We start from the raw sequence: 27,224 nt of genomic DNA on the forward strand, positions 1-27,224 counted from the left end.
CTGAAATTACATTTTAATTGATAATGACCATCATAACAATCTAATTAGTGCATGCACACACACCGCTTGTGCATCCACATTTATATATTATATACAAAGATTATATTTCATCCTATATAATACATTCATTTAGATATAATTCTGTGCATTTGTATATGTATGTACTCAAGTGTGAAAAAGAACACAACATTGAGAGCAAATGCCATCAGTCTAGTTACTAATTTACTTTTTTTCCTCTAAACAGGACATGATAATGTCCTGGTTCTTATTCTTCCTAACTTGTAAGTTAAAAACTTACTTGTTTTGTTTTACTTGTAAGATAAAAAGAAAATTTAATAGACACTGATGCGATGAAATTGTCTGTTACACACTCAAGTAACAAGGAATGGGACTGTTAAAAGCATTTCAAAGAAAACTTGCAGTTTAGCATAACTATAATACTGCTATTCACCCTCTACTCTGGAGTACTTGGCACTTTGCATACTGTTTAGATATAGGCTATAAAAACACACACTTGTGTCTTGTGTTGAAAGCTGTGTGCATGTTAATAGCCATATGCACTTAAGGAGATACTGAAAAAACATTTCCATTATTTCTGATGGCAAAAACAATCTGATCATTTTATAAGTCTGACAAGGTGACATTTTCAGCAGAGTTAGAGGCAGTGATTTTCTTTTTTTTTTTTTTATGTGCTCTCCAAGTTTTCCTCAAGCAGACACAGTTATTTTTGAACGAAATGTTATTATACTTGCTGATATCTTTAGATTTGAAGGTCACTGCAAGTTCTCTGAAGCATGAATTATTCTTTTTCTTTTTTTTTTGGCAGCACCCAATTTATATTTTTATGTACTCTGTGGTTAGCAGAGTAGATGTTCATTTGCACAAAGGACAGTAAGGAAGCAATTTCCTGTTGTTGTTTGTATTTTTAACAGGAGTTTAATAGCCCTTTTGTCTTATATTTCCTAATACTAATAACAGCAGCAAGAAAAAAATGCTTGCAAACACTCATGAATGATTCAGCTTATAGGACAAAAAAGAGCTAAATTAACCAAACTCTTCATTGCAAGCCACTTTTTCTGTTCTTCTCAAGTTATACATGCCCTTGCAGTAGTTTCCAAAGTAAATGTGTATAATGTCCAGGCTATCAAGTGCTTGAAGCAGAAATACAGCAGACAGAAGCATGACATTTCTACTCTTCTTTTTGCAGAAGGTGGAACAATAGGTTTGCCACCGATACTTTTTGAATCTGTATAAATGTGTAATAAACTGAGTGCAAAGCACTGAAAGCTGATTACCCACAGCTGCTTTAGTCTCTACTGGCTCACTATAGCAATTCTATCTTCTCGTTTTAGTCTTCAATCTTCCCACTATCACTATCTTCTTTTGTGTGAAAATGAAAAGTCAAAATATTTTAACCTAGAATAACAATATTTTAACCTAGAATAATATGGTGAGTTACAGTGTATACCTGCTACTATCTGTAAAACCATGAATACCTCTATACAATAACCCCCCAATTGCTTGTCCTAAACAGCTTATGCTGACTTAGACTAATTTTACTTCTTTTTCACATTAAAATTAATAAATAAATAAAACCACAACCCAAGAATAGCCTGAAGTCGAGAAATAGCCAGACAGCATTTTCTTAAGGCTCTTACTACTACAGAAATTTTCATTCACTCCCATTAGATCTATATAATACCTAATAATAACCCAGCAAAATTTCAGCCTGGGTACATTTTGACAAGCTATATTTGCTCTGCAAAATCATTCAGGCTGCCACATTTTTTCCTTGCCTGTGCTTTTCTGCAGTATACCTCCTTATGAATAAAGACCAAACTAAACAAAAACAGTCATTTAAAGTGCAGCTTGACCTTAGTGATAAGAGAACTAACCTGTATTAGTAAGAAATTTAATATATGACTGTGGAAGACAATCAGGCACATTTGGTGTACGGAACAATTCTGCTGCCATACACTTTTGGGTGATAAAAACTTGTGCAGTTAGAGGAAAGATTCTTAATTAAAAAAGATATTTTTAGTCTTCTGCAGATAATAGAACTGAGAACTGAATACATGAGGAAATCTGCAGTGTAAAAATCTAGACGAAATATTTGAGGACAGATGGTATTATGATATTACTCGAAATGGCACTGCATCACAATAACACCACACAAACAGCAACAAAAAAAAAAGCTATTTAACTTTGAGGGTCACTGACCACTGTAAAATTTTCCAAATGAGTCCTAATTACAAAAACACCTGTGCCCAGTTATTGAACGCTAATCCAATGAAAAATGTAACTTTTAGCACAGAAATTTAGCACTGAGATAATAATTTCTCATTTACTACCAGTGGTAGATTAGCCTATTGTTTGTTTCCGTCTTTAGCAGAGGACATAATTGTGAAGTGAATTGAAAGGACACTTTTTTCATAGTCTGCCAAACCTAAACAGGTCTTTTTCTTTGCTAAAAAAATATCCCAACTTGCTTTTCACATTCATATTCTAAGTTCTGTGATTCTATCATTATTATTCATAAACTTAAATTATACTAATATAAACATCAAGATTTTTTTTTTGTGTATTTAAAAACCTACACAATGAGCCCATTAGAAAGAACATCTTATCAGTAAAAAGCAAAGTGAGATTTCAGTATTATCACATCAGCAAGTGACACTGAATTCTGTATGAGAAGCCAGTGGAAATGCTAAAATAATTGCTTCGTGTGCTTATCTGTTGGGGTTTTGTGTGTAAGCAGGTAGGTGTTCCCACAGCTGTCTACATTTTCTGCCTCCCTTTAATCATTTGGCTGATATGTAAAGAGGAGAAAAACATCTTTTGAAAGACATCTCCTTTCTTATGAGTGTGTACCAACAGATGAAATTTTGTGCCTTAAAAAACAAAATTATACTTTGTACAATCCAGTCAGAAAAAGTCTCGTTAGATCTACTCTACTCCATTTACAGACCTAGCTTTTGTTAATCCTGACTTTTATAGGTGAGAGAAATGCTCTGGTGCTATACAATTGCCCTTCTTTCAAGTCAGCTGTGCTAATGATACAAACATGCCATGAAGGCTAGCACTGCCTCTAATGATGTAGTGAAGCGTGAATATTCTGAGGACAGCTGACTGCTGTGGAAAGCTGTTGATAACACACTATGGGTTTGCTTCTGCACAATCCTAGGCACCACTGGAGCAATTTCAGTGCAAGCTGAGCAATCTCAGTGCCTTACAAAAAAGGGTGTAGTTACTATGAAGTCCTTTGCCTCTGTTTTTTTAATCCCTATATGCAAACTATTTCTATGAACTTTCTGTACCGAGAATTCCCTTTGATTAATTTCCTGTTCTGTCACAGATTTTCAAGAAAATGCTTGTGTAGCACTACAGGATTTCAATCTGTAGGAAAGGATCTATCAGGATCTCATGGCACTACGGTCTGTTCACTGGCTTACAACAAAGTTGCGCTAAAGACATTTTTATAATTCATCCTACAGTGTGTTCTTAACTCCACAAACAGCTGTTCCATAAATTTCTCTGAAGTGGGTCCTTAAATCCATATTTATATCACATAGGTGTGTGTAAGTCACTGAGTGACTTACATTTAAGAGCATAAAAATATCATTGTTAAACTGCTTCCAAGGCATTTTATTGCACCCAGCACACCAAAACCAACATTACTGACATAAAAGGAAAAGTAGAACATCCTCTAAAATGGCCAAGAAAAGAATTACATTTATTATATGAAACTTCTAAGTAGTTGGCCTAAAAATATGCCTGTACGTGTCATGTAGCACATCAATAATTTCTTGAATTACTGTACTGCTGAAGGACTTACTAATAGAATTGCAGCATCCATATCATTAATTGTTTGTGTTTCAACTATAAACTTTAACTTTTCTGTTTCCATAAGTCAACCAAAAGAATTGGGGGCAACTTGAGAAATGATGGCTTTGTACATGGTAAAATGTATATCTACTTTTTTTACCCCATAGTCACCTGAAGGATAAATTCTCCGTAATATAGTCTATGCCACAGACCTGATACCAAGCACTATCATATTTTTCTAATAATTTTTTGAAAGGCAGGATTAGCTCTTGCTGCCTTATACTATCTAACAAAAATGTCCTTCAAATCTTGTTTTTAAGTACACTTTTGAACTCCAAGAAAGACTTTGGAATGTCTTTAAGGGCCTTCTACACCTGTCTGGCAATATATTGTGTGAACATCATTTATCTCTTAGTATTAAAAAGTTTTAAAAATATTTTTCCTTAGCACACCTTCCAGACAATTTTCCTGGGAATGTAACTTGAGGCTGCAGAATTCCATTATGTCTCTTTTCAGTACTGTCAGATCACTCAGTCTGTTTCTGGATATTATACTTTCTACCTACTTGTGTTATCACCTGCCAAGACCAACACAGATTCATAAACCATTTAGCAGTCACAGTACCTAGAAGATACCATTAGAAATGAGGAATACAGAACATTGGCTCCTATTCAAATCAGAGCCTTAGGGTTGGGGAAAAGTCATCACCTAGATAGTGCTACCCATGGGGTGGGGAAGAAAGTTGTAATTACTACGAACAAGACACCAGAAAATAAATAAGGAAAGAGGCAACCACTGTAATATAAGAGAATCATACAGGCATTAGAGACTAATGATAACTGAAAAAGAACAAATATAGTATATTCTGATAACATGCCTACATGACACCAACAACAGCAAACAGTTTTTCATGTAAAGTTCTATTTCATTTCCCTAATTTTAGTTCTTGTTTGTTGCACTATAAATTCAAACTTATTTGAAAAAAATGAATCAGTGAGGACCTAACAATCAGCTTGCTCAAAAGAGCTCTCCTACAGTGTTTTTCAATAAGCAATGCCACTTACTTCATAGATGAGAAAGCAGAAGTACAGCATGGGAAACCACAGGATCACTTATTTAGTGGAAATAATAAGAACAGAACTTTGTTTCATTTAGTTGGTCATGATGCATCTTACACGGTTTACCCCCATACAGGGATAAGTGAAACAACAGAATCAAAATTAAGAATATTGTGGTAGAATACACAAAAAATTCCATCTCCAAACAAATCCGAGTTCTTTTAGGCCCTAAGCATGGCAAGTCAGTGAATATATTTTAGAATTCCCGAGACTTGATGTGCATTTAAAATATAAATATGGGAATAAATATAAACCAGGATGGCGAATAAATTGTAGTATACGTTCTGTATAGAAATACCAAAATTAAAGTGTACTATACTAAAAAAACTAATAATATTCAACTGCAAAGCATAGGTTGTACAGCATTTGTACTGGTGCTATACTGCATAACAGAGAGGTCCCAGACCTCCATTTGTGTTATGTGCTAAGATATCTACCACATCAGTATTCCCCAGTGATCTATTAATGTGCACTTTGGAAAAACAAACAGACAATCAACTTCATCAATAAATAATATATGCATTTTAACAAATAAACGCTATACTGGTAGATTAGCTGAGTTTTCAAATTTCTAATAGAGATTTAGACTTGCTTGCTGTGACTGGAGATCTCAGCTAAGCGCACGTAACAACACATCATGTGTACTGTAAATATCTAGGCACAATGTTATTGCTTGAGGAGAAAGGGTCATGTTGACTAAGTTGAATTGCTTTTGGCACTTCTATCACCACCTTATTGCCTTTCAACAGAATTTCTGACACAAGTCTGTAACTTCGTTGTATGGACTACTTCACACAAAAGCTGGCTGATCTGCTTCTGCTATTTTTGTCTCTAAATTAATATTGAAACAATATAATGCCACTCTACCGAGGCTAGTCTAATCTTAAAATCGTGCATTTGAGATATTCTGCTTTCACATTTTTCTTCCACTCAATCTGCAGTGGGAGTTACTTGAAACTTCTCCATTTTTGCACTTCTCTAGGCCACTACACTGTCATGTCATGAGAGAAACATCAAGATGAACCATGGAATCACGAAAATACATGTATTTTTTTCATATGTCTCAACAGCAAAACAGCAATGCTATGCTTCATGACAGCCCAACTTTTGATTTTAGTTTCACAAATGGAAATTGAGAAGGTTGCACTAGGTTCTCTCTAGGTTAACATTTGCACAACTCAGCTCAAGTTCTAGCCCAAGTACTGACAGAAAAGTACTCTGTGTCAGAGTACTCCCCTGTACTCTAGCGTCTGTAATTTTGTGGTTATCAGAGGATGCCAACATGTAAAGAGTCAGTTGTTAAGTGATCAAACAGTTGGACTAGATGATGTCTGAAGGTCCCTTCCAATTGAACTATGTCATCTTCTATTCTTAATAATTAATCTGTACCATACTCCTATGTACCTTTGGTATTCATTCTGTCATACAGCAAATTAAAATGCATAAGCAATTGAAAAGAATTTTCTAAACTGCAAAAATTCATGACTGTGATACACCACTAAAGATACTGAATATCTCCTTTTAAACCTTCAAAGGTAAAACAGCAGCAGGTATAAAGTCCTCTTAGGTACAGACAAATCAAGAGTTGCTTCTTCTGTACCCACACTTTCAGTTGATGAGTACTGGAAACATAGTTTTTACACTCATTTCCTAATAAGAACTGAGCCTGCACAGTTCCTTGAGAGTTAGAAGAAGCATGAGATATTCTCACTGGGATACTAGATGTTAATAAAGACATAGCCAGTCACCTATATAGAAGAATACTGATACAACTCAGCATAGATATTGAGACATACCAGCTGAGAGGCTGGACTGTGTTCCTGTAGGATGTGCTATCAAGAAAGGACAAGGTTCAAGGACTGTGCGGTTCCAAGGCATCTTCAGAAAGATTCTAAAATCAGTAAGTTATCAAAAACCATAATATAAGACCCAAACAATTGTACCTATTCTAAAACAACAAGAAATCTCACTGTCCTTTAAAACAAAACACTAACATATCAGAAAGGTAAAGTTTCCATCTGGATAGAACACATCTGTAATTTTAATTGTGTATAAGATGCTTCTAAATGGCAGGCTATTTCTCTTTTCATGTGTAAAACCCCTCCAGAAATCACTGACTTTTCAAAGGGTCTTGGAGGTGTGTTGCAAATAGTGTTCTCTACATGAAAAGAAATCTGGAGGGCTGTAATCAATTTTTTTAGATTGTCTCAGTAACTAATGAGCAACTAACTATGTCATGACTTGGACTTCAAAAAAACATATAATGGCTGTATTCTTCCTCCAGGGGAAAACTTTTGAGTGAAGAACAATGACCCTGAAATTTAAGAAGAGTGGATTTTGGTAACACTTTTCAAAGGAAAAGCATTAATAGATGTATAAAGATGCAAGCAGTGAATTCCTGCATTGTTAAATTTGGTTTAATCCAAAAGGTTTCCAGAGCTGTTCATACTAGTATCACACACCCTAAGGCAAAAAGTATAGAGAGGCACTGGTTAGAGAAACAGCATTAGAAAGCTACATAACACACATATAAATGTCTGCACCAATGTTTCTCCATCAATATTCTGTGAATATTTGACAGAATAAAAGTACTGAATTTAAGAAAGAACTAATCTTTTTATTTTCCTTCACCTGTGAGAAGAGAGGGGGAGCATGTTTCTTTCATTATCAGCCCTCCCTTAGTAGCACTGAATTGCAGAAGCAAGGACGCACACCTCGCAACACAACACACAAGGGAAGAATAGCTGTTTTCTTCTCTACAAATAATACTAGTTCCACTCTGGATTAGCGACAATTCCGGTAAAGTTTTTAACTAGTACAACTGTGTTTTTCTTATTCATAGCTCTTTAATAGTGAGGTATTCCATAGCCATATATCTATGGTTTCATATGCAAAATAGTTTAGAAATAATAAACTCAAATTTTCAGATAAGCTTTCTTCTGATTTATGCACAGCTCTTCGCCGTCAGAATTCAAAGGCATCTTAAAGCTAAAAAGTTTCTCTCTGGTGTTAAATTGTCAAGATTATTTCACTACTTCACACTTTCTTTTTCCTTTCTTCTTTCCTGAATCACCCATCCATTCATTATTCACCACAGTTTTTTTTGTTTGTTTGTTTGTTTTCACAGAAAACAATAGTAAAGCAAAGTTTATATATGTAGATGAGTCAGATGAAATTCAATCTGTATATCTGTTTGTATTTATCACCTTTTTGTTGTGACTATCTGCTAACTACAAAAGTCAATTTCCTTCAGGTCACAATAAATTTGAGCAATTACCTGTATAAAAGCCATCATATTTGCAAATTTATTTTTTTGCTCTTCTGTATTGGATCCCATGGGCATCTAATGGAATTCTGATGCAGAGATGAGGCACCTCTGACATTAATCCATTAACACTGTTTCACAATAGGAGAATTAGTGACCAAATACATTTTCCTCTTATTCACCTTTTCTCCCAGTTAAGCTATAATCAACAACTCATGAGAAGCTTGTTGTTGACCGTGGGACAGATTTTCTTCTTCATGTACATGGGTCACTGATATTTACTTTATAAACTTAGAAGAACACAGTGTATATGAGTGCAGAAAAATGGACTGTTAACTTTCACTGGTTATTGAAAGGCAACCATTTCAAGAGAAAAGAGAAAGTAATATAGAAAACACTACAGATAAATGCATATAGATAAATGAACATATAAGCTTATATATATCACAGAATCAGAATTACAGAATCGTCTAGGTTGGAAGAGACCTCCAAGATCACTGAGTCCAACCTCTGTCCTAACACTAACAAGTCCTCCACTCAACCATATCACTAAGCTCTAGATCTAAATGTCTTTTAAAGACCTCCAGGGATGGAGGCTCAACCACCTCCCTGGGCAGTCCATTCCAATGCCTAACAACCCTTTCGGTAAAGAAGTTCTTCCTAATATCCAACCTAAACCTCCCCTGGCACAACTTTAGCCCATTCCCCCTCGTCCTGTCACCAGGCACGTGGGAGAATAGACCAACCCCCACCTCACTACCTTAAAGCCTCCTTTCAGGTACCTGTAGAGAGCAATAAGGTCACCCCTGAGCCTCCTCTTCTCCAGAAGAAACGACCCCAGCTCCCTCAGCTGCTCCTCGTAAGACTTGTTCTCCAGACCCCTCACCAGCTTCGTTGCCCTTCTCTGGACTCTCTCGAACACCTCCATGTCCTTCTTGTAGCGAGGGGCCCAAAACTGAACACAGTACTCAAGGTGCGGCCTCACCAGAGCCGAATATAGGGGGGCAATCACCTCCCTAGACCTGCTGGCCACACTGCTTCTTATACAAGCCAGGATGCTGTTGGCCTTCATGGCCACCTGAGCACACTGCTGGCTCATATTCAACTGCCTATCAACCAATATTCCCAGCATATATATAAGTCTATGTAAGTATAAATATATGTATAACCATTGATATTTTCATTCTAATTGTACTTGTTCAGTGAAAGATCCAGTAACTCACTGAATAGACAATCCTTATTTAGGACCAATACAAAAATTGTGAATAAGTATCCTGTTCGAAGTATAATTTAGGTTTAACTTAGTTGAAGAATTGAAGAAGTTCCTTCACGGCAGAAAATTTTTTGGAAAGAAATTGAAGCAGAAATTATTCTTAGACATTTTCAAGATTAAACAAGAAAGAAACGTGATACATTCTTCTTAAATTCGTATCAGGTGATACAATACAGCAGATAAGATAAATAAAAAGTTCAAATAATTAAATAAGCCCACGCAACATGCACTCACAGTGCTCTCATAGTAAAACAGACCAAAGGAAGTAAAGGCATTAGCAAAAATCTCAAGTTCTCCACAGAGATTTAGAGAAATTATGTGCGAGGGTGGTACAGAGGTTGCAGAAGTATTCTGTGGTTGTATTTTGATTTAAGTTCTTTACAAGAATCGGTAACAACACTCTCAGCAATACAAAGGGAAAAAAAAAAAAGAAAGAAATGGCAAATAGTGGGGCAAGCACAGGATCAAGATACTGTGCTGTTATTGTTTGCAATATAACTGATGGGTCTGCTCAATACATGTGTGCTTCTATTGAAGGATGTGCATTTTAGAAATGTATCAAGATTTTTCTTTTTATTACTTTTTTTGATAAAATATTAGAGAGCTTTCCTTTCTAAAATGAATTCATCCCTTTACTGTTTGAGCTATGACCTGTATTTACAGGCATAATTTATTATGTGCTCCTACCAAATGTGGTTGTGTACCCTTCACAGGTCTGCTATCACAAACATTCATCTACATTTCTGCTGAGAATTTTTCTAATCAAGTAACTAACGACTGGAAAGATCTAAAATAGTCCCAGGGAGAAAACAACACCAACAAACAACAGAGATGCTATGTCAACACTACAAACTCAGCAGTGTTTGCACAGTAGAAAAAACTGAAGAATCTGCCTAAAAAGCAGGAATAGGAAAATACTGTCGCATGTCACTTGGGCTTGACACAGCTAGCTTTAACCAACAAGGCTGATAGTTCTCCTTTCTTCAGCTTTCCCTGCTGCCTTTTGTATATGCTGCCAGCTGAAGCTAGACTGCTCTGGATCCTCAGGACAGTTCAATTAAAGACAATAACCCCAGCTGTTTTCACTTCACTACTGTAATGGGAATGTAAGCTTATGAAAAGAAAAATATCAATTATAAACACTCTGCTACTCTCTTCAGTTATACCATTGTACTAAGAATCATACATTTCAGTCCCCTTCCACTCAGTATTTGAAGGGTACTAAAACTAGAAAATGAATTCCTGCTAGAATGCCATTACCTATTTCCAACCTGACTGTTGGTCACGTTAGTATGATGACCAAATAAACAGCACAGCAGTAGTTGTACATAAATTTGGTCATGATGAATACCATCACCTGTGCCTTATAGCACTTCTGTTCAGGAAGGTAAGCATGTTTCTGACAGATTATAAGTATCTGAAATATATATTTGTACTCCCATAAACACAAAGTATTTCTACAAAAATTTTTTCCACAAAGTCATTCTACAAAATACAATCAACCTAGTACTCCTAGGACCCTTTTAATTAAGTGGTTGGTGAAACATTGAGCAGATAGTTGTCATTGTTAAATCTGAAAATAAAAAAGAAAACTCAAGAACCATAGGATGAGTATAACTGGAAGAGCTTAATATTTAACATCTCTTCCTTTCAAAGTTTACCATTTTCCTCGATCCCATGCCTAACAATTCCTATTGTAAATAATTTAGAATAATGAAAAGTAGTCTAAAACCACGTTTCATCAAGATAGTGTCAATCTTCATAATAGAGAACAGGCAGGGCTTACAAGGGAAAAAGACAGCATTAGACTTACTGCGCACTAATGCATGAATTTGTTTCCACATCATTTCTTTCATCACATTTCCTCTTAGTAACTTCTGACTTAGTAATACGTCATGTGCTTATCTGTGTCCTTTTTCTTCATTATTCTGGGCTCTTGCCAGGATGACATGCCACTATGTAATTTGCCAGCACTGCACTGGAGTCAGTTGTGATATATTAGCTTGACAGGGAAAGAGTTTTTCCTGTAGGCTCTTAAAACTACAAAACGTGCTTTTCCAAGTGTTTGGAAAGAGCTTAATTCACATTAGTCACTTTAAATTAATAAATAACAATGGGCTGGACAGCAAAGTCCTAGAGCTTCAGGTGGCATTTTCAGGTGGCATTTTTTTTCTAAGCATTAGAATGCTTCCAGGAGCACTCAGTAATGATGACACAATGCCAGACGCTAAATTATCAAGTAAAGAAATTTACTGTCTTGGTCTATTTAGCTCTTCTAATATCTGAAAACCAAAAAGCACCTAAGGGTAATAGAGAACTGAAGGTGGTTTTAATTCTGCCTAGATGAACTATGGATAACAGGAGAGGGAGAGTTACCTAGTCTTTTCTTCCAGTGAACAGACAGAATCTGGATTTAAATAATTTAACTGGATCACAGCATGTTCATAACTTCTTTTTTTTTTCTTTTTTTTTTTTTTTCCAAATTTCTGGTGCTGAGAACATGGATGAAAGCATTAATTTAAAGAGTTTTTATACAAATGATATACTGGTAGATTAAAAATCTTAAGGTATACAACAAATTCTTTATAGAAAACTTCTGTGGCAAATATGCCAGCTGAGATTAGATGTCCACAACTGTTTTTTTCTATTCTCAATATAAATAATTCATAGCAGATGCCAGCTTTCACTGATACCAAAATATTATTCCAACTGATATCAGAAGCCATGAGTACATAGGTACAATTTTATTTTTGACTGGCCCAATTACTTGTGAGCACCTATGTCTAGTGTCAGAATGCAATTAGCACACTTGATATGGCATATTTCACTTCATATTTCTTCTAATAATCATTGGTTTAGCAACAGTTCTAGATGTTTACTGCAAATTTGTGTGCAGCCAAAAGAACGGGAAAAGGATGTAGACTTGACTATATTTGAAAAACAGAACAAGTATTCCTTGGACTATCATATATATAATTATAGAGAAAGTGTTATTAGAGAAAAACTTGTTAATATAGTTATAAATGCCAATCACATAAATATATATGGTTTAAACCTATAATTTTGCATTCCCTTTGTCATTATTAAATTTTATCATCTGCTTTCTTGTAGATTGGGCTAGTTGGAGTACCTACTATATTTTGCAGTATGCAAAATTTGAGGATGGCTAGAGAAGGAGGTATATATTCATGGGTACAAATAAATGCATTTTATATATATATATAAATAAACCTCCTCCCTCCCCTCTTTAAATTAGCTTTTACAACTCTTTTGAATTTACTTTTAAAATAATATGCTCCTGATTACTGAAAAGTTTGAGTCATCCTATTCAAACAGTATGCTGCATTTCAGTTGTAATTGTTTTGAGAAAAATCTCTAATACTATTGCTACAGATGTCATTTAAATTATTTGTTGTACTTCCTGCATCATTTCAATACTCTTACCAGACTCCTGATTTGGACTGCCTGACTTTAATTTCTGCTGTACATGAAATTCAAAGATAATTCTATAACTTTTATTTTCAGAGAAAATGGTAATTTCAATGAGTTTTCCTTTCTTAAAATTTTCAAAATGCTTAATCAATTCCTAGATCAATCTCCCTTACTAGATGAAAGACATCTAGATCAGTAGTCTCTTACCATCACTAACTTGTTATGAGAAAAGTCAGCTTGATCTTACTCTTCCACTTGTCGGGCACCGTTCACCATCATCTGCTGGTGCTCATTGTTCCACTTAAGTGATGGCCACCAATCACTATGTCCAGTCAACCTATCTTGCCTCAAAAGAACAAATCAATTCAATTAGTACATTAGTATATACATACATATAAAAAAAAAAAAAAACTCCCATCTGAGAGTACTTTTTGTTCTGTCCTATTGCACTGAATGACTTTCTTACGTGGACCTTTATTTGTATATTCTTAACTCTTTATGAAATATTTTCACGGAATCACTGAAACATTGAAGTTAGAAGGGACCTTTGGAAGCCACCTGATCCAAACCCCCTGCTCAAGCAGGGTCACCCAAAGCCACTTGCCTAGGGCTACGTCCAGGTGGCTTTTAAGGATCTCCAAGGATGGAAATCCCACAGTCTCTCTGGGCAACCTGTGCCAGTGCCCTGCCACCCGCACAGTGCTCAAGTGTTTCCTGATGGTCAGAGGAAAACTCCCTAGTTTGTGCCCACTGCCTCTTGTCCTGGCACTTACAGAAAATGTAATAGTTTGCAGTGAACTAAGGAGATAGAAGCTAATAAATGTGTTTTGTTGCAGTGTTCGATCGAAGTGACAAGCACACAGAGACACATGACAGTCCCTAGCAAAATCTCTAATTCATGTCAGGGAGAGCAAGACACAAGTCTTGCAGTTCTCTCTGAGACATCCTCTGTGTGATCAGCAACTCATGGATGCAGGGTTTGATATTGGACATGTCTTAATTCAAAAGGTGGGGGAACTTCAGTGAATTCAGCCATCCTTTTTCTTCCAGAACTTAACCTTCAAACCCACAAATCTCAGCAGCAAGTAGGAACACAAGTTCTTAAAACTGGGCAGCGGATAGAACCTTGTGCTTTTAATTCTCTCTTAACCTTTGCTGAGCGGCTGTTCTTTCAATTGCTTCTACAGCTACCTAATTCCCCCCCCTCACATTATCAGTTGTTCTTTATTATTTAATGTATTTTTCTTGCTTGAATGGTGGATTAGCCATGTCCCAGTGATGCACCAGCCCTGGTGATGGCTTGACTATGCCACAGCATGCAGCCACCAGGCTCCTGGCATCACACTGGTGCTGGGGAAGCCTTGTCACAGCAAGATGGGTATTACAATGCTGCACCAGACCAGGCTAGCAGATGAGCAACCAGGTGAGCAAGGGCAGAAAGGGGAGAGCAGGGAAGGGCCAGGCAGGGCAGAGAGTCTGGATCTACATTGACCTAAGAATAAGAAAACACACACAGCCACAAACTTAACTACATCGTGATCCTAGAGGAAGGTGGAGGCTCCCAAAAACCTTTTGGGAAAGGCAAAGGGATCTCCCCACAGCCCACCATCTCTCTACCCCACCACAATCCATGCTACAGGGAGCTGGGGGCTCTCCACAGTACAGGGGGTCCACACCACTCACCCCCTCTTTCAGGCAGCTGGAAGCTTCCTTCAGACAAGGACAAAGGGAGCTCTGCACCATTTTGCTTATTTGATTTTGACAAGAGTACAAACTCCTTTTTCTCATTCTTTTCACTTGTCTACCATTTCTCAAGTTTTCAAACAGGTTGTCCTTCAAGGCAGAGAAAAAACTTCAAAACTTTCTTTTACACAACTTCTATCATACCTAAACGTCTTAAGATATTTTTTTTATTTTTTTTTTTTATTTTTTGGTTATCATTGGTTTTGTTTTATTCATTCATTTATTGCTGTTTTACTTCTTGATACTTAAGAAACTGAAGTAACCAAATCAACACACTGTTTTAATAAGGATCTTGATTTTCTACACCCATCATCAAGGAAAAAGCAATTAGCTGGGGGATAATGAACACTGTATAACACTTCTTACATTTCAGAGCAGAAATAATACATTGTGTCAGAATATGCTTTATATGCTATTGCAGCCTTCCCAGATGAACATAAGCAGCTACTGAAGTTACAGTCACAAACACGAGCATTTGTATTTTCAGGGTGCCAGAAGACTCATAGACCATAGAAGGACTGGCTCAGTGAAGTTGGAACCCTTCTGAAGCAGGAGCTAAGTTACAGAGCCAAGTTAACAGAGAAATGCTTTTCATTTCAAGACTTGGGTATTTTTCCCCAAGCATGCCTCAAAAGAGGCTTTTTATTGATTTAAGAAAAAGCAGGAATCCTGCTAAAGGGAGCTTTTCAAAGATAAACTGTTTTCTTCCAATCATCTGTTTCTTTAAGCTCATTTTACAAAGACAGGTGTCATCATAAAAAAGTCCCTGACAACACTACTGTCATCATGACCACAGTTATATTAACAGAAATGAGAACTTTTTTTTTTTTACAGATATTAGAAAAAAGCAGTCTATATACAATCCATAAACCATCACAAAATTTATTAATAAAAGAATTAAATATTAACTTTATAACCCCATTTGTTATCATTTCAAACACTCAATTTAAACACCATCTATTTAATTTTAAGAGCTGAACAAGTTTAGGCTTCATACTAAAAGCTTTTTAATAGAATGTTATCTTTTTCATGAATGGAGAGCACATTCCTTTAAAATATTACTTTCTTACAAAAAATAAATTAACATTTGAGATTTACACAATAATCAATTTGGAATGGGGGACAGCTTAAGAATTATGGAATAAGATTTCAGTTTCAGCTCAGTAGGTGATTTCTTAAATTACTCAAAACTAAATTGCATTTGATTGTCCTAGGTTTGTCACCAGTCTATTCTGCATTTTTTATGCTTGATGGTTCAACACAATGATTTTAAACAAATTAATAGAAAATTCAGTGTTAATGGCCAAAATACCCACTTCTCAAGAATCAATGATATATCTTTGAATGTTTTCCAAATCACGTCTTTGCTTAAATAAAAGAACACAGGTATCTCTAATGCACCTCTCTTGGCTTCATATACACATATCAAATGAAACTTTGCAACAGTAGATTAATAGATTTTGTATACAGGATAACCTCATTAATAATTATCATATAAAGGTTTAGTGCATCCTTGGGTAACAAAATCCCCTTGAGAGTACTTTCACAATTACATTCAAGCTTGTAAGCCTTTTAAAATGCTTAATTAGATCTTCTGCACATTTCATATCTTTTTACACAAAACACTGTTAGAAAAAAGCATTAATACTAACAAGTTTTAAAACTGATTTACTAATATGGAATTGAAAAGGCACAAAAATTCAGTTTCTTTTTCATTGCTGTCATCAAAAAATGAAGAATTACAATGGACAGCCTTTTTATATATCCATGATTTCTAATGGAACATGTAACAAGTGCATCAGCTCGTAAAGTCGTAAGATAAAGCAATGTGTTACTAGCTCTCTGCTGAGTGGAACTTGAACTAAAATTAAAAGTACTCTATTTTCACCCAATCACGTCCACTGTCAATAGGGGAGACAACAAACAAAAAAACATGTTGAAAAAGTCCATCACTTGAGTAGGAGAGGACAGATATCTCTAAAAGTACAACACCTGATATGCAATTAAGGGGATTTCCTCTCCCTTTGATAGAGAAAAAGAATAATAAGCTTTTCCAGAAAGCTATTTATCCTCACAGCCAGCTTGAGACTGCTCTAGCACTGACGCCTGGTTTTAGACTGGAGCAGAATTTGAGAAGATTGATGTGAATTGTTTGCTTATCCCAGATTACCCCAGGTCCATGCAAGACCATTAGCTATACCTAATGACCTTTTTTTCTTTGATAGTATTTTACACATCCCTTAGGAAATTTAAATGTGACATGCTCCCATCATTTTTTCAGCCACTGTCAAATGGTAGTCCACAGTATTGTGGGAGACTTTATAGAAATAAGGCATGATTTATTATTATTATTATTTTTTTTTTAAAAAAGGACATTCTTTGGAGAGAGTTCTTCATACACAGGCAAACAGAACTGCATTTAACAACCAGAGAAAGAGCAGTAGTCACAAATTAGCCCTCAGCCTATTAGCCCTCTGCCTATTTCAGAGTCACAGGATCCCTGGGGTAATGGTCCAGTTCAGCTACTTCTACCCGATTACAAGAAGGAGAGAGGTCAAACACTTAATCTATGAAATGAGGGTAATTATAAAGATCACGTCAGAAACTTCAATGAGAATGATGTAGTTCTGGGATAGGGACTACAAAAGAGATGACAGGTGCTTTTTTCCCCCTCCAGTTTCCCTTGATTGTACTTAGTTAGAAAATAAATAAAAAAATCTCTAAAACTAACTTACTGTCAAGATAATGTTCTAATAATGAAGACTTCTTAAAAGTAAGCAATAAAATCAAACAGCTTCAGCTTTCAATTTAATGATCTCTGGTGTTAAATGTTTTCCTGCATGTAATAAAATTTTATTAAAAATTAGTCACTGAAGAAAAAGGACTCTAGAAAAAGTTCTGTGGAAGCTTTCTGAGGAAATAAGAAAAACATTCAATCTGAAACAAATTCAGGAAATAAAAGGTATGAGAAACAGTTGCTGTTCTCTTATGAATCATTATTAAAGCAAAAATAATACAAGACTATGGTTGGTATCTAATTGATCAAAATGGTAATAGAAGTCTATAAGCCTAAAGAGAGCTATAAAAAACAGAACAGGAGAGACCTTCATGAGGCATTAGTTTATGCTAGTCATGCTTCTGCAATTAGATTACTTTTCATCTTTCTAAAAACAAAGTCTTACTACATTAGGCTTAAAGATACTTTTAGTACCTGAGCTCTGTAATGTAAGTACCTTAGAAGGGCACGTATTCCTTACTCACTTTGAAATTAAATTCTAAACCAAAGGAAGATGTCATTTTTCAATGCTATTTTACTTTCATAATGTTTGTGTGTTAGGAAAGGGTTATACGATTGGATGTCATTACTGCATATTACACATATGGCTGACTCTGCATTTAGTAATAGCCTTTTTCTCTTTTTAATTACCATTTCCCAATCCCTGTACTGAACACAATGAACTACAGGTCACTGAAATTGCAGGTGCCAGTGACATCTCATTAACTCTGTCAGAAATAAAGGTGGAGGAAACAAACGTAGAAAAGCAGTGAGCTACCACAGAGGCAGACTTCCTAATGCTTTAATGGAACACGGTTCTACTCACTGTCCTTGACGTTTTTTCTGTTTACACATAGTTGGCCACACATGTTGTATTTTGTTCCCTTAGCTTCAACCCGTTTCCTCTTGTAAAAGCGGGCACACATTTATTTATTTTTCTCCTCCATTGTGAACATAGAGAATTCCCGAAGAGATTCGAACACACATGGCTACATAAGTATTAGTTTGTATTATCCTGGAGTTCAATTTTACATCAAAGAAGTTTTGCTCTATGCGTTTTTCACAATTACATGGAATTTTCACTTCCCACCACAACTGACTAAACAGGCTAAATTTTTGTTTAAAATCCATCACCGTTTCAGGTCTAAGCTTTTATTTTATGATCTTTTTGAAACAGACCCTTTAAAAAACCTGCCTCAGACAACACCGGACCCTGAGGCCTGAATATTCATTTTATAGGAAAACCATGTCATGTAATTTATTAAGTTTGGGGAAGGAATAGGAGACTCAGAGAGGAATATTTAGCTAGACAGAAAGAGAGAAAAATGTTCAAAAGTAGTATATTAGGAGAAATGATCACGACTACTTAGAAACAAGGAAGAGAAAAATGAAAGGAAGTGGGAAAAGAGGAAAACCTTGAGCTACTCTGCCCTCATGGTCCAAAATACCAGGTAGATACAGAAAGTGATCAAATTGATTTGGGCAACAGCAAGGAAGGACTCAGCAAAATCAATAGAAAATTGGAAAAGAACAGTCATAAATATTTTACTTTATAGAGCTTTGGTTTTCTCCCATGAAAGAGAGACTATGTTATCAAAAAGTATATGCATATTGTGAATGTCAAGTATCCAATCCCTTACACTAACATTTTTTAAAATTCAGCCTAGCATCTTTTATTTTTCAAAAGAACACCTTGGATTTGACATTTGATCTCTGAAGTGGGGTTATTACTAACAAAATTTGGAATGCTTCCTGACACAATACAACAGTCAGATTGAAATTTACTACCTAAAGAGAAATAATTTCCTAGTTATTTTTTCAGCATGTTGTAGCAACAGAGGTCGCCCTAAGTAAAAATAATCAGATGCATTCAAAAAGATTTTAGTCTTAATCTTTCTTATGACGCAAGTAAATCCACAATTTTATTTTATTTTTTTTTCCATAGTTTCTTGAGCAACAAATTTGCAGCTGCTTTTTTCAGGAGTCATAACCTTCATTTGTACTGGAATATTACAACACATTATCTGATCAGTAATAGTTCCACTTTTAGAAAACAGAAATTATTTCCGTACGTAATTTGTTCTGTTTTAGGTTTCTGTCCTGACCTACAAAGGGAGAAGGAAGAGATGATACACTGGTACACTCAGCTTGTTAATTTTTCTTTAATCTAAAGCTATTGTATTAGTTTTCAAGGATCTACAAATAAAAATAAAAAATTGTTCAGCCTTCATAAACAATATAAAATATTTATATCTATCATTTCTAGTTTTGTAGAAAGAAATGGTTAAGGGTCTAGAGCCTAAGAAATGTTCTGTTTTCCTAGATGAATCATAACTTTTTTCTAGGTTAAAAAACACACATACAAACAACAGCAACAACCACCACCAAACCCTGAAAAATTTAGTCGAGAAGCTTAGACTCGTCACAGTAAAGGCATCTCATATTTTCAGCAGCCCTGGTCAGTGTCTTTAGTTGATTCTCATTATGCCTTCAAAATAATTGCAAGCCTAAATTTAACCTAAATACATAAAAGTGCCAACACAGAAAACTCAGGCTCTTGTGTTCCTACACAGACATTCCAAAATGCTTTTCTGTCTGGCCTGGCCTGTTCTCACCAAATATCCAGACCTGTACCTTCCTTGAACACAAGCTCTCACCCCTCTGAGCCCCAGAAGAACACTTTCCTAAGCTTAAAGCTAGTATAAATTTTCTGAAACTCATTTAGATAGCATATGAAGTATATTTATTTCTGAAAGAAAGGATGATAGCACACAGTACTTCAAATTTTCTGGATTTTTACATTGATCCGTGTATGTTGGAATACACAATAGTCAGAATATCTGATACAGAGGCAAGAGCTCCTTGCAGCAGTTGCCAGGAGGAAAGTGTATTTATTTGTTTTTTGTGAGATTTTTCAATCTTTTAAAAATGCGTTCGATATTGCAACACTGGAATAGCAGTTTCCCTATTTTTCTACAGAAGGATAGTTCTCATTTGTACTCAGTCTATATATTCTCTATCAAGACTAGGACACTGAAGTGGCATTTAATGTGTTCTTTCCTTCAAGTTATGCACTGTATGGGAAGGGGGTGCTATTTTCTTCTTCACAGTTCAAAATTCTTGGATATTCCTACTCTTAAAATAGTGCAGTTCACAAAATACAAAAAACCCACAGGGCATTTATAATGAAAGAATTGTTTTGGGGAATATGTGAAACAATATTAGGCAAAAACACCCTGGAGCAATGTGATTATTCTGGTATCCTTGTCACTGTATGCCCCATTATTTCTGTATTCAACCTCACCACTGCAAATAGAAACTTTTTCTGTGTTTCACTTCTGATTTTGGTATACCATTAATATTCCAAATTACTGAATCTTATTTGGTTGCATTCTGGGTACAGCTATCTTTACACTCCACAGCCAAAGATATTTGAATGATAGCTGTTATATAAAATATTTATTAATTTAAGTGTCATGTTAGCTTTTTTCAGAAAGGGGAATTAAAACAAACTGAGTAAGAATGCATTCCATCTAATGACTCCATATATTTGAGAAGAGCTCTACAACTTCTGAGTTGTTTTTTATGCCAAGCTACAGTTAGTGCATGAAAGACCTCACTAGGAAGGCAGAACCAGTACTCCAGTTCACAAATTACCCCAAACCACATTTCCGGTGGTCCCGTGGAAGCCAGCTCTGGCAACTCTAAACTTGCTTGGGAACATTTTCCACTTCCAGAATACAGAATGGTTACTTACTGGGACACAACAGTGCAAAAAGAAACTATATAATAAAAAGAATTGTCATGATCTAGAAAGTTAAAGACCTCATAGATCAAGATTAATGGTCAGCTTTCTGATTGTGTGTGGTTTCCTTGGAGGTGTTACTGCCATTGAACTCACACACAGCACAGTCTTAAATCCATTTTTAACGGTAAATACTTTCACCACTGACATCCGTGTTATGATGGGTACATGATGACTCAAGTGGGTTTGGTCTGAAATATTACTGCCAATCCTGTATTTTACACTGTAGTAAATTTTACATATTAACTCATTTAAAACACAGCAAAATGTGCATCAGACTGATACTGCTTCTGATCAATTTAAGCAAACTCTTTCTATGATTTAAATGTAAGAATTTCCCATTACTACTCACTATTCCAAATTCCAGAGCTACCCAGATCAACATTTTTCCCCCTGATTTATGCACCTTTTTTTTTTTTCCTTCACAGATTTACATTGATTTTTTAAACTCACTTTAGGTTTCTTCATATTAGCCTCCTGAAAGACCCAAATAGCTCCTTAGCAAATCAACTTTTTAAAATGAACCTTTCTTAAGAAATCTGTCAATTTAATTTCTAATTATCCTATCTACACCATGTTGTTGTTTTAGATATCTTCTCTACAGAAATACAACCTTCATATTCAGATTGTTTTTAACAAGAAGCAGCCCAATCTCGTAGATGACTGGTCCGAAGTGATACTGATGTCATACATCATATGATGTACCCTTTCACAGATTTAAAATAAGTTTGACACTTTTAGAAAACACTTTTTAGGCTGGACGAGAATATCTTTGAAATAAGATATTTACCACACAAATGATCATTTCTTTCCTGAAGGTTAAACTGCTGCTTATCAGACATGACAAGATGCTTAAGTACTGCTCGTCTGAAGTTCCCATTTTGACATAGGAAAACTTATTTAAAGTAATCAAACACATTTACATTCACATAAATACTATCCTGCTATACTGAAATGTTTATGCAAATGTAATAGAGAACACGATACATCTATAGTTAGATTTACTTGGTTTAAAACTAAAACAAAGCCAAGACACCCATAAGAATAGATGTCATAAAAAAGAAGCCTTCCATAATACAGCTCAGATGTAGAGAGTATAATTCTGGACTGACTATGATTACTTGACAACCTATTTCACAGTAGCAGATTTCAGTGGTTTTATAATCACAGATAATGCACAGATTTATAATAATGAGGTGTCAATGTGTGGAAGAGCAGGACTGCAAACCATTATTTTTGCAGACATTTTCATGGCATATGCCATGTGCAGAGAAATGTGAGCAATGTCTATTAAAGAGACAGTATAACTTATTTAAGCACTCGTGGGATAGAGCGGGCTCAGACTGCAGCATGGAAATACTGCTACATTTTATAAACAGGAACATTAAACACAAAATCTATTTGATTATGGAAAAAGAATGAAGAATATTTTGTGTTTCAATCAAATGTCAAAAAATCCAATTGTAATCTCTACGTTGTATTCATGTTTCCTTTTTTGTGCTACGATAATACCTGCAAAACCAAGGAGAATTCAAATACTTCAAAGCCTCTGACCCTATATCAATATTAAACACAGGCACAGTGACATTTTCGGCACCTATGCTTTCACGATGGGCGCAAACATTTGCAACCTGATAAAAAAGAAAACAAGAAGAAAGCAGACCATTCTACAGACACACTCATTAGGAAAAAATGTGCTCCAGAGATCCCAGGGTGAAGCTCAACCTACAAGTCTTGCGAGAAGAGCCCACATTGCTGCAGAATGGAGAACCAGTAATCTTAATCTAAATAGGCACTGATATCCTCATGGTTTGCTATTAATACACTGGTTTGTTTCAAGAGTGAATTATTATATTTTTTTTTAAGTGAAGTTTTCTTCCTGTAAAACAGTTAAGGAACGTCCGATAATTATTTTAAGACTAGCAACATGAGATCCAGTTTTATAATTATATTCTGATGTCTGAAATTATATTTCAATTTTCATTACACCCAGAAAGATTACTAATTTTTGGCTCCAACCACTGTACTAATAGTGTTTATTAACAGCTGCTGTATAAAAATTACAAATTGACTATGAATTGACAATTCCCATTTTTATTTCAGGAAAGAGTATGGGAATTTAAGGGGGATATTAAATTGTCCATCCATCACCCTTATGTAAAATTTCCTTTGTAATTGAAATCACAGGCTTGTGCTAGATTTATTGAATCAGTTGAATACATAAGCGAAATGCAACCCTGGAGATGAAAATTATCAGGATAGCTGTCAATCACTGTAAATCTTGACTGCATTAAAATGCCTTAATCTATTTACTCAAAATACTTTGCATTAAAGATTTATTTTATTTTATTTTTAAATCATACTTTCTCCTAAACTCTGTTCCTGTTTCCTGGATATGAGAGTCAAAGATCCCTTTTGGCAAATTCTGTTTGGGTTTCCCAGCTTGTTTTCTGGTTTTATATTAGACTTTTTTATGAAAAACACAAACTGCGTCACTGCTTAGTGCTGTAATGCCACAAACACATTATCAGTGTCTGGCAGGTAAATAATCCTATGAATTAGCATTCTCACTTGTTTTAGATGTAAATCCGTCTTCCTTGTAGATTTGTTATGCAGACATTGTCCATTTAGCAAGTGACAGAATTTTGTTCTTCAGTAAATAAAAGTACCCATTTCCCAACTTTGTAAAAGTTTATTAACTTTGGAAACAGGCTTAGAATTATCTTCAAAATTCATCCTAACCTTTCAATGAATTTTAAATCCTCCTTAGTTCCAGTTTGATGATCCTACAGGACAAACTCTCAAAGATGCTTAAAAAAAAAAAAAAAGTGAGGGAGAAACCATACCTTGGTGCTTGTCACTTGAAATGGAACTTTTGAGCCCTTTGTGGGTGTCAGCTTCGCAGCTGGTTTTGTAGGCATTCGATTCATAGTAGGAGGCTGATTGTGCAGAACTGAAGACAGGCAAAGCTGCACAGTTTCCTTCAGAGCTTTCAGCTGGGACTCCTGGGGAAAATAAGAAATCACCAGTTCTCTAAGATGTGTTATAATGAACACAATTGTTTGCTTTCTCTCTCTACATTAAACCACACATTTACAACCAGCTGCTGTTTTTTCTTAGTAACAGAAGAAATAAAGGCTGTTTAATGTAGTTTTTAAATAGATTAACTTATTGTGTATTACACATGAAACTTTAAAAAGTCATGGCACTCTTCCCTTTCATCCATGCATTTTATCCATATCATTTGTTGCAAATACTTATTAAATATTTTATATTTAAAGGAAAAAAATACAACAAATATCAGATTTTCACATATAATAATAGAAAGAAGCATATTACACAAGTATTGCAAAAACAGGCTTTTCATATAATTTTGTTTATAATATTCAGAATAATTAGTAATTATCATATGTTATAAAGATTGATTTTAATCCAACAAAAGTATGACTTCCCTCATGTATATACATGTGCATATTATGCTGTTGCGCCATATAATAAATAAGCCACAGGCCTTTCAATCTGTTAAGAATATGATTGTCCATATCCATGATTGTGCTTTAACCTTTCAATTGGAGAATACACTGCTATTCTCATAATTACAAGACAGTGCTTGTAACTTGAGATAGAATACTGCTATTTTGCTCATAGAAATACAGATAGATATATTAATCAAAACAACAGTCCATCACTGAAATAAATGGAGGCAGTATGAACAGTGAGATAACTATTGTACTGGAGAAATCTCATTTTAAATCTTTGTTCTACCACTGCAAGTCACTTAAGTCAAAACTTAGTTATTGAAGTAACTTTTATTATACTTATTTCAGGGGGAGTTACTCAGCATTTAGTGTTAAAAAAAAAATCTTGCTTTTAGTCTTTGTATTAAAAATGCACTTATAAATACAGAATAAATCCACACATTTTGGCCTTCAAAGATTTTTTAGAAGATGCATAAATGGATGCATAAAGGATTGTGAAGTATACTGTAGCAAAAACTGATGGGAAATGTGTAAAATACAACATGCTACATATTCAAATACTACATGCATGATGTAGAGACAATCTGAGAGAAATAATCACTTTTTTTTTCTTTAAATAAAGAGTAAATAAACAAGAGTCAGCAGGGAATGCTTCAGCGGCAGGACCAAAGACAACCACAAAAACACTGTTCATACAGAGCTCAGTAAGGAAAATCAAAGAAACAGGAGATGGAAAGGAGTTCATTTGTTTGGAAACAGACAAAATGGAGTGTCTTTCACTTACGATGTGTGCAGTGAGGCAAGCTAGATTATCATCAAAGAGGACAGCATTTTGTATGAGTAACTAATTAAAATGTATAAACCTTGAGTTGGGATGATAAGTCTTTGACCTAATGGCAGTGTAAAAGAGTAAGGATTACTTCATCCATCTGACTTGGGGATCTTTTAATTTTTAAGTGACAAGAGAAAATCTTAGCACTCTTATGTTATATATCTTTTTATCTGCCTTTTCAAGAACAGACTACACAGAGAACAGAAAGTGCCATTTGACATAGCCCAAATCAGCTAAATTGGCAGAGGCAGTAGGCTGTCTAATTTGGCTTGAAGATATGGACTCAATCATTATAGCACTACATGAACCTGAATGCTTCCTACACCCTGCATGTGTATGCCTGGGCACCTGATGCACCACCATTAAACATCAGCAAACATATTCAGGTTAATAAGCATGGGCTTCTGTGAACAGGGCTCTTCTTGATTCTGGGGGGAAAGTAGCCTCTCGATCCCTAAAATCCTCTTGATAATTTCTCATCCTCTCACCTCGCTCTGCTGCTCGTCAATGCTTGCTTTGTCTTGGCTACAGCCAGCCATTTTGTCATTACAGACGTAAAAGCATAATAAGCTGTTTTGTTTTCATCCTGAGGATAGCAAAATTCAATTTTGACTTTGCAGATAATAGCTTTATAAATGGGCAGCACGAGAGTACAACTTAAGGAAACAACATCGGAACCAAAGATGTCATTTGACAAAGTTCTCAATGACATTGGATATACCCAATTGTGGGTCAAATAGACTGTCTGCCTGTTAAAAACACTGTCAAAACATGATGCATATTTTTTTTATATTTACCAGATCTGTTTATACTCTTGATATGTGGTTGAATGCAGTACAGAATACTTTGGGCTGTGGTAATGCAAAAAATGTCAGTTTTCCAAGGATCCATCACAGGAACTAGAAAAATGCTGCAGTGTAAATACACTGTTGAACGACACTAAGTCTACCATCAATGCAAACAATATTTAAAACAAATATTTAGAAGAGAATTCTGATATCCTCCCAAAGGAAAAATACAATTTTATGCCTATTTATAGGCACAGTTTGAGACTCAATCATTTAATTATTCATTTCCAATACAGCTCACGCTCCAAAAATGTGTTCTGCGTTCTACACCAATTCCATTCCTTTAGCAGAAACTACATGTGCTAACATTCTCAAAGCGGTTAAGGCCAAGTCTTCGCTGAAGACGTGGATGGACGCTTGGACATCTCTAACTATTTTTAGTTCAGCAAGAAAAGCTCGCAACCAGGGCAAAAAGGTACCTGAAGCTTAAATGGTCTTATTACTCTGCTGTTAGAACTAGTCAAGCATGGCTATTTCTAGTCTCATAGAGCTGTTCACAGTTTCACTGGTGTGAACTTTGTCCTTTTCCTTCATTTGCACTGCTGTTTAATTCCTGTTTACCTGCTCCATTTCCACTGCACTTTCACAGCATGTGAGCAACGATGCCATCCCAAAGACTTTCTCAATGATAATTTACCAGGAGACAACAGTAAACCTAGCCCTAAATTAAAATTCTATAATATTTCCTAAGAATGAAACATAGGGTCAGAGAAGTCAGTTGAGTGTGTTGCAAATCCCCTTTTAATTTGCAGACTGAATTTCTTAATAGCATTCTCATTAGAAGTTCCTGATGTCAAATGTTCTTTACTTTCTCCTTCAGAAGTGTCT

At 35.3% G+C, this 27,224-nt stretch overlaps 1 protein-coding gene across 7 annotated transcripts in view; it reads right to left on the reverse strand.

The window, feature by feature from the left end:
- LUZP2 (leucine zipper protein 2) overlaps window positions 1-27,224 on the reverse strand; it is a 345,602-nt gene that overhangs the window by 19,503 nt on the left and 298,875 nt on the right. For all 7 annotated transcript variants that reach the window (XM_080593094.1, XM_080593097.1, XM_080593093.1 and 4 more), the window contains one exon: window positions 24,084-24,242. In XM_080593094.1, coding sequence (XP_080449220.1) covers window positions 24,084-24,242 — 159 coding nt within the window. The remainder of the gene's footprint in view (window positions 1-24,083; window positions 24,243-27,224) is intronic.

The sequence above is a fragment of the Anser brachyrhynchus genome (assembly GCF_964034855.1).
Source record: "Anser brachyrhynchus genome assembly, chromosome: 5".
Classification (NCBI taxonomy): Eukaryota; Metazoa; Chordata; class Aves; order Anseriformes; family Anatidae; genus Anser; species Anser brachyrhynchus.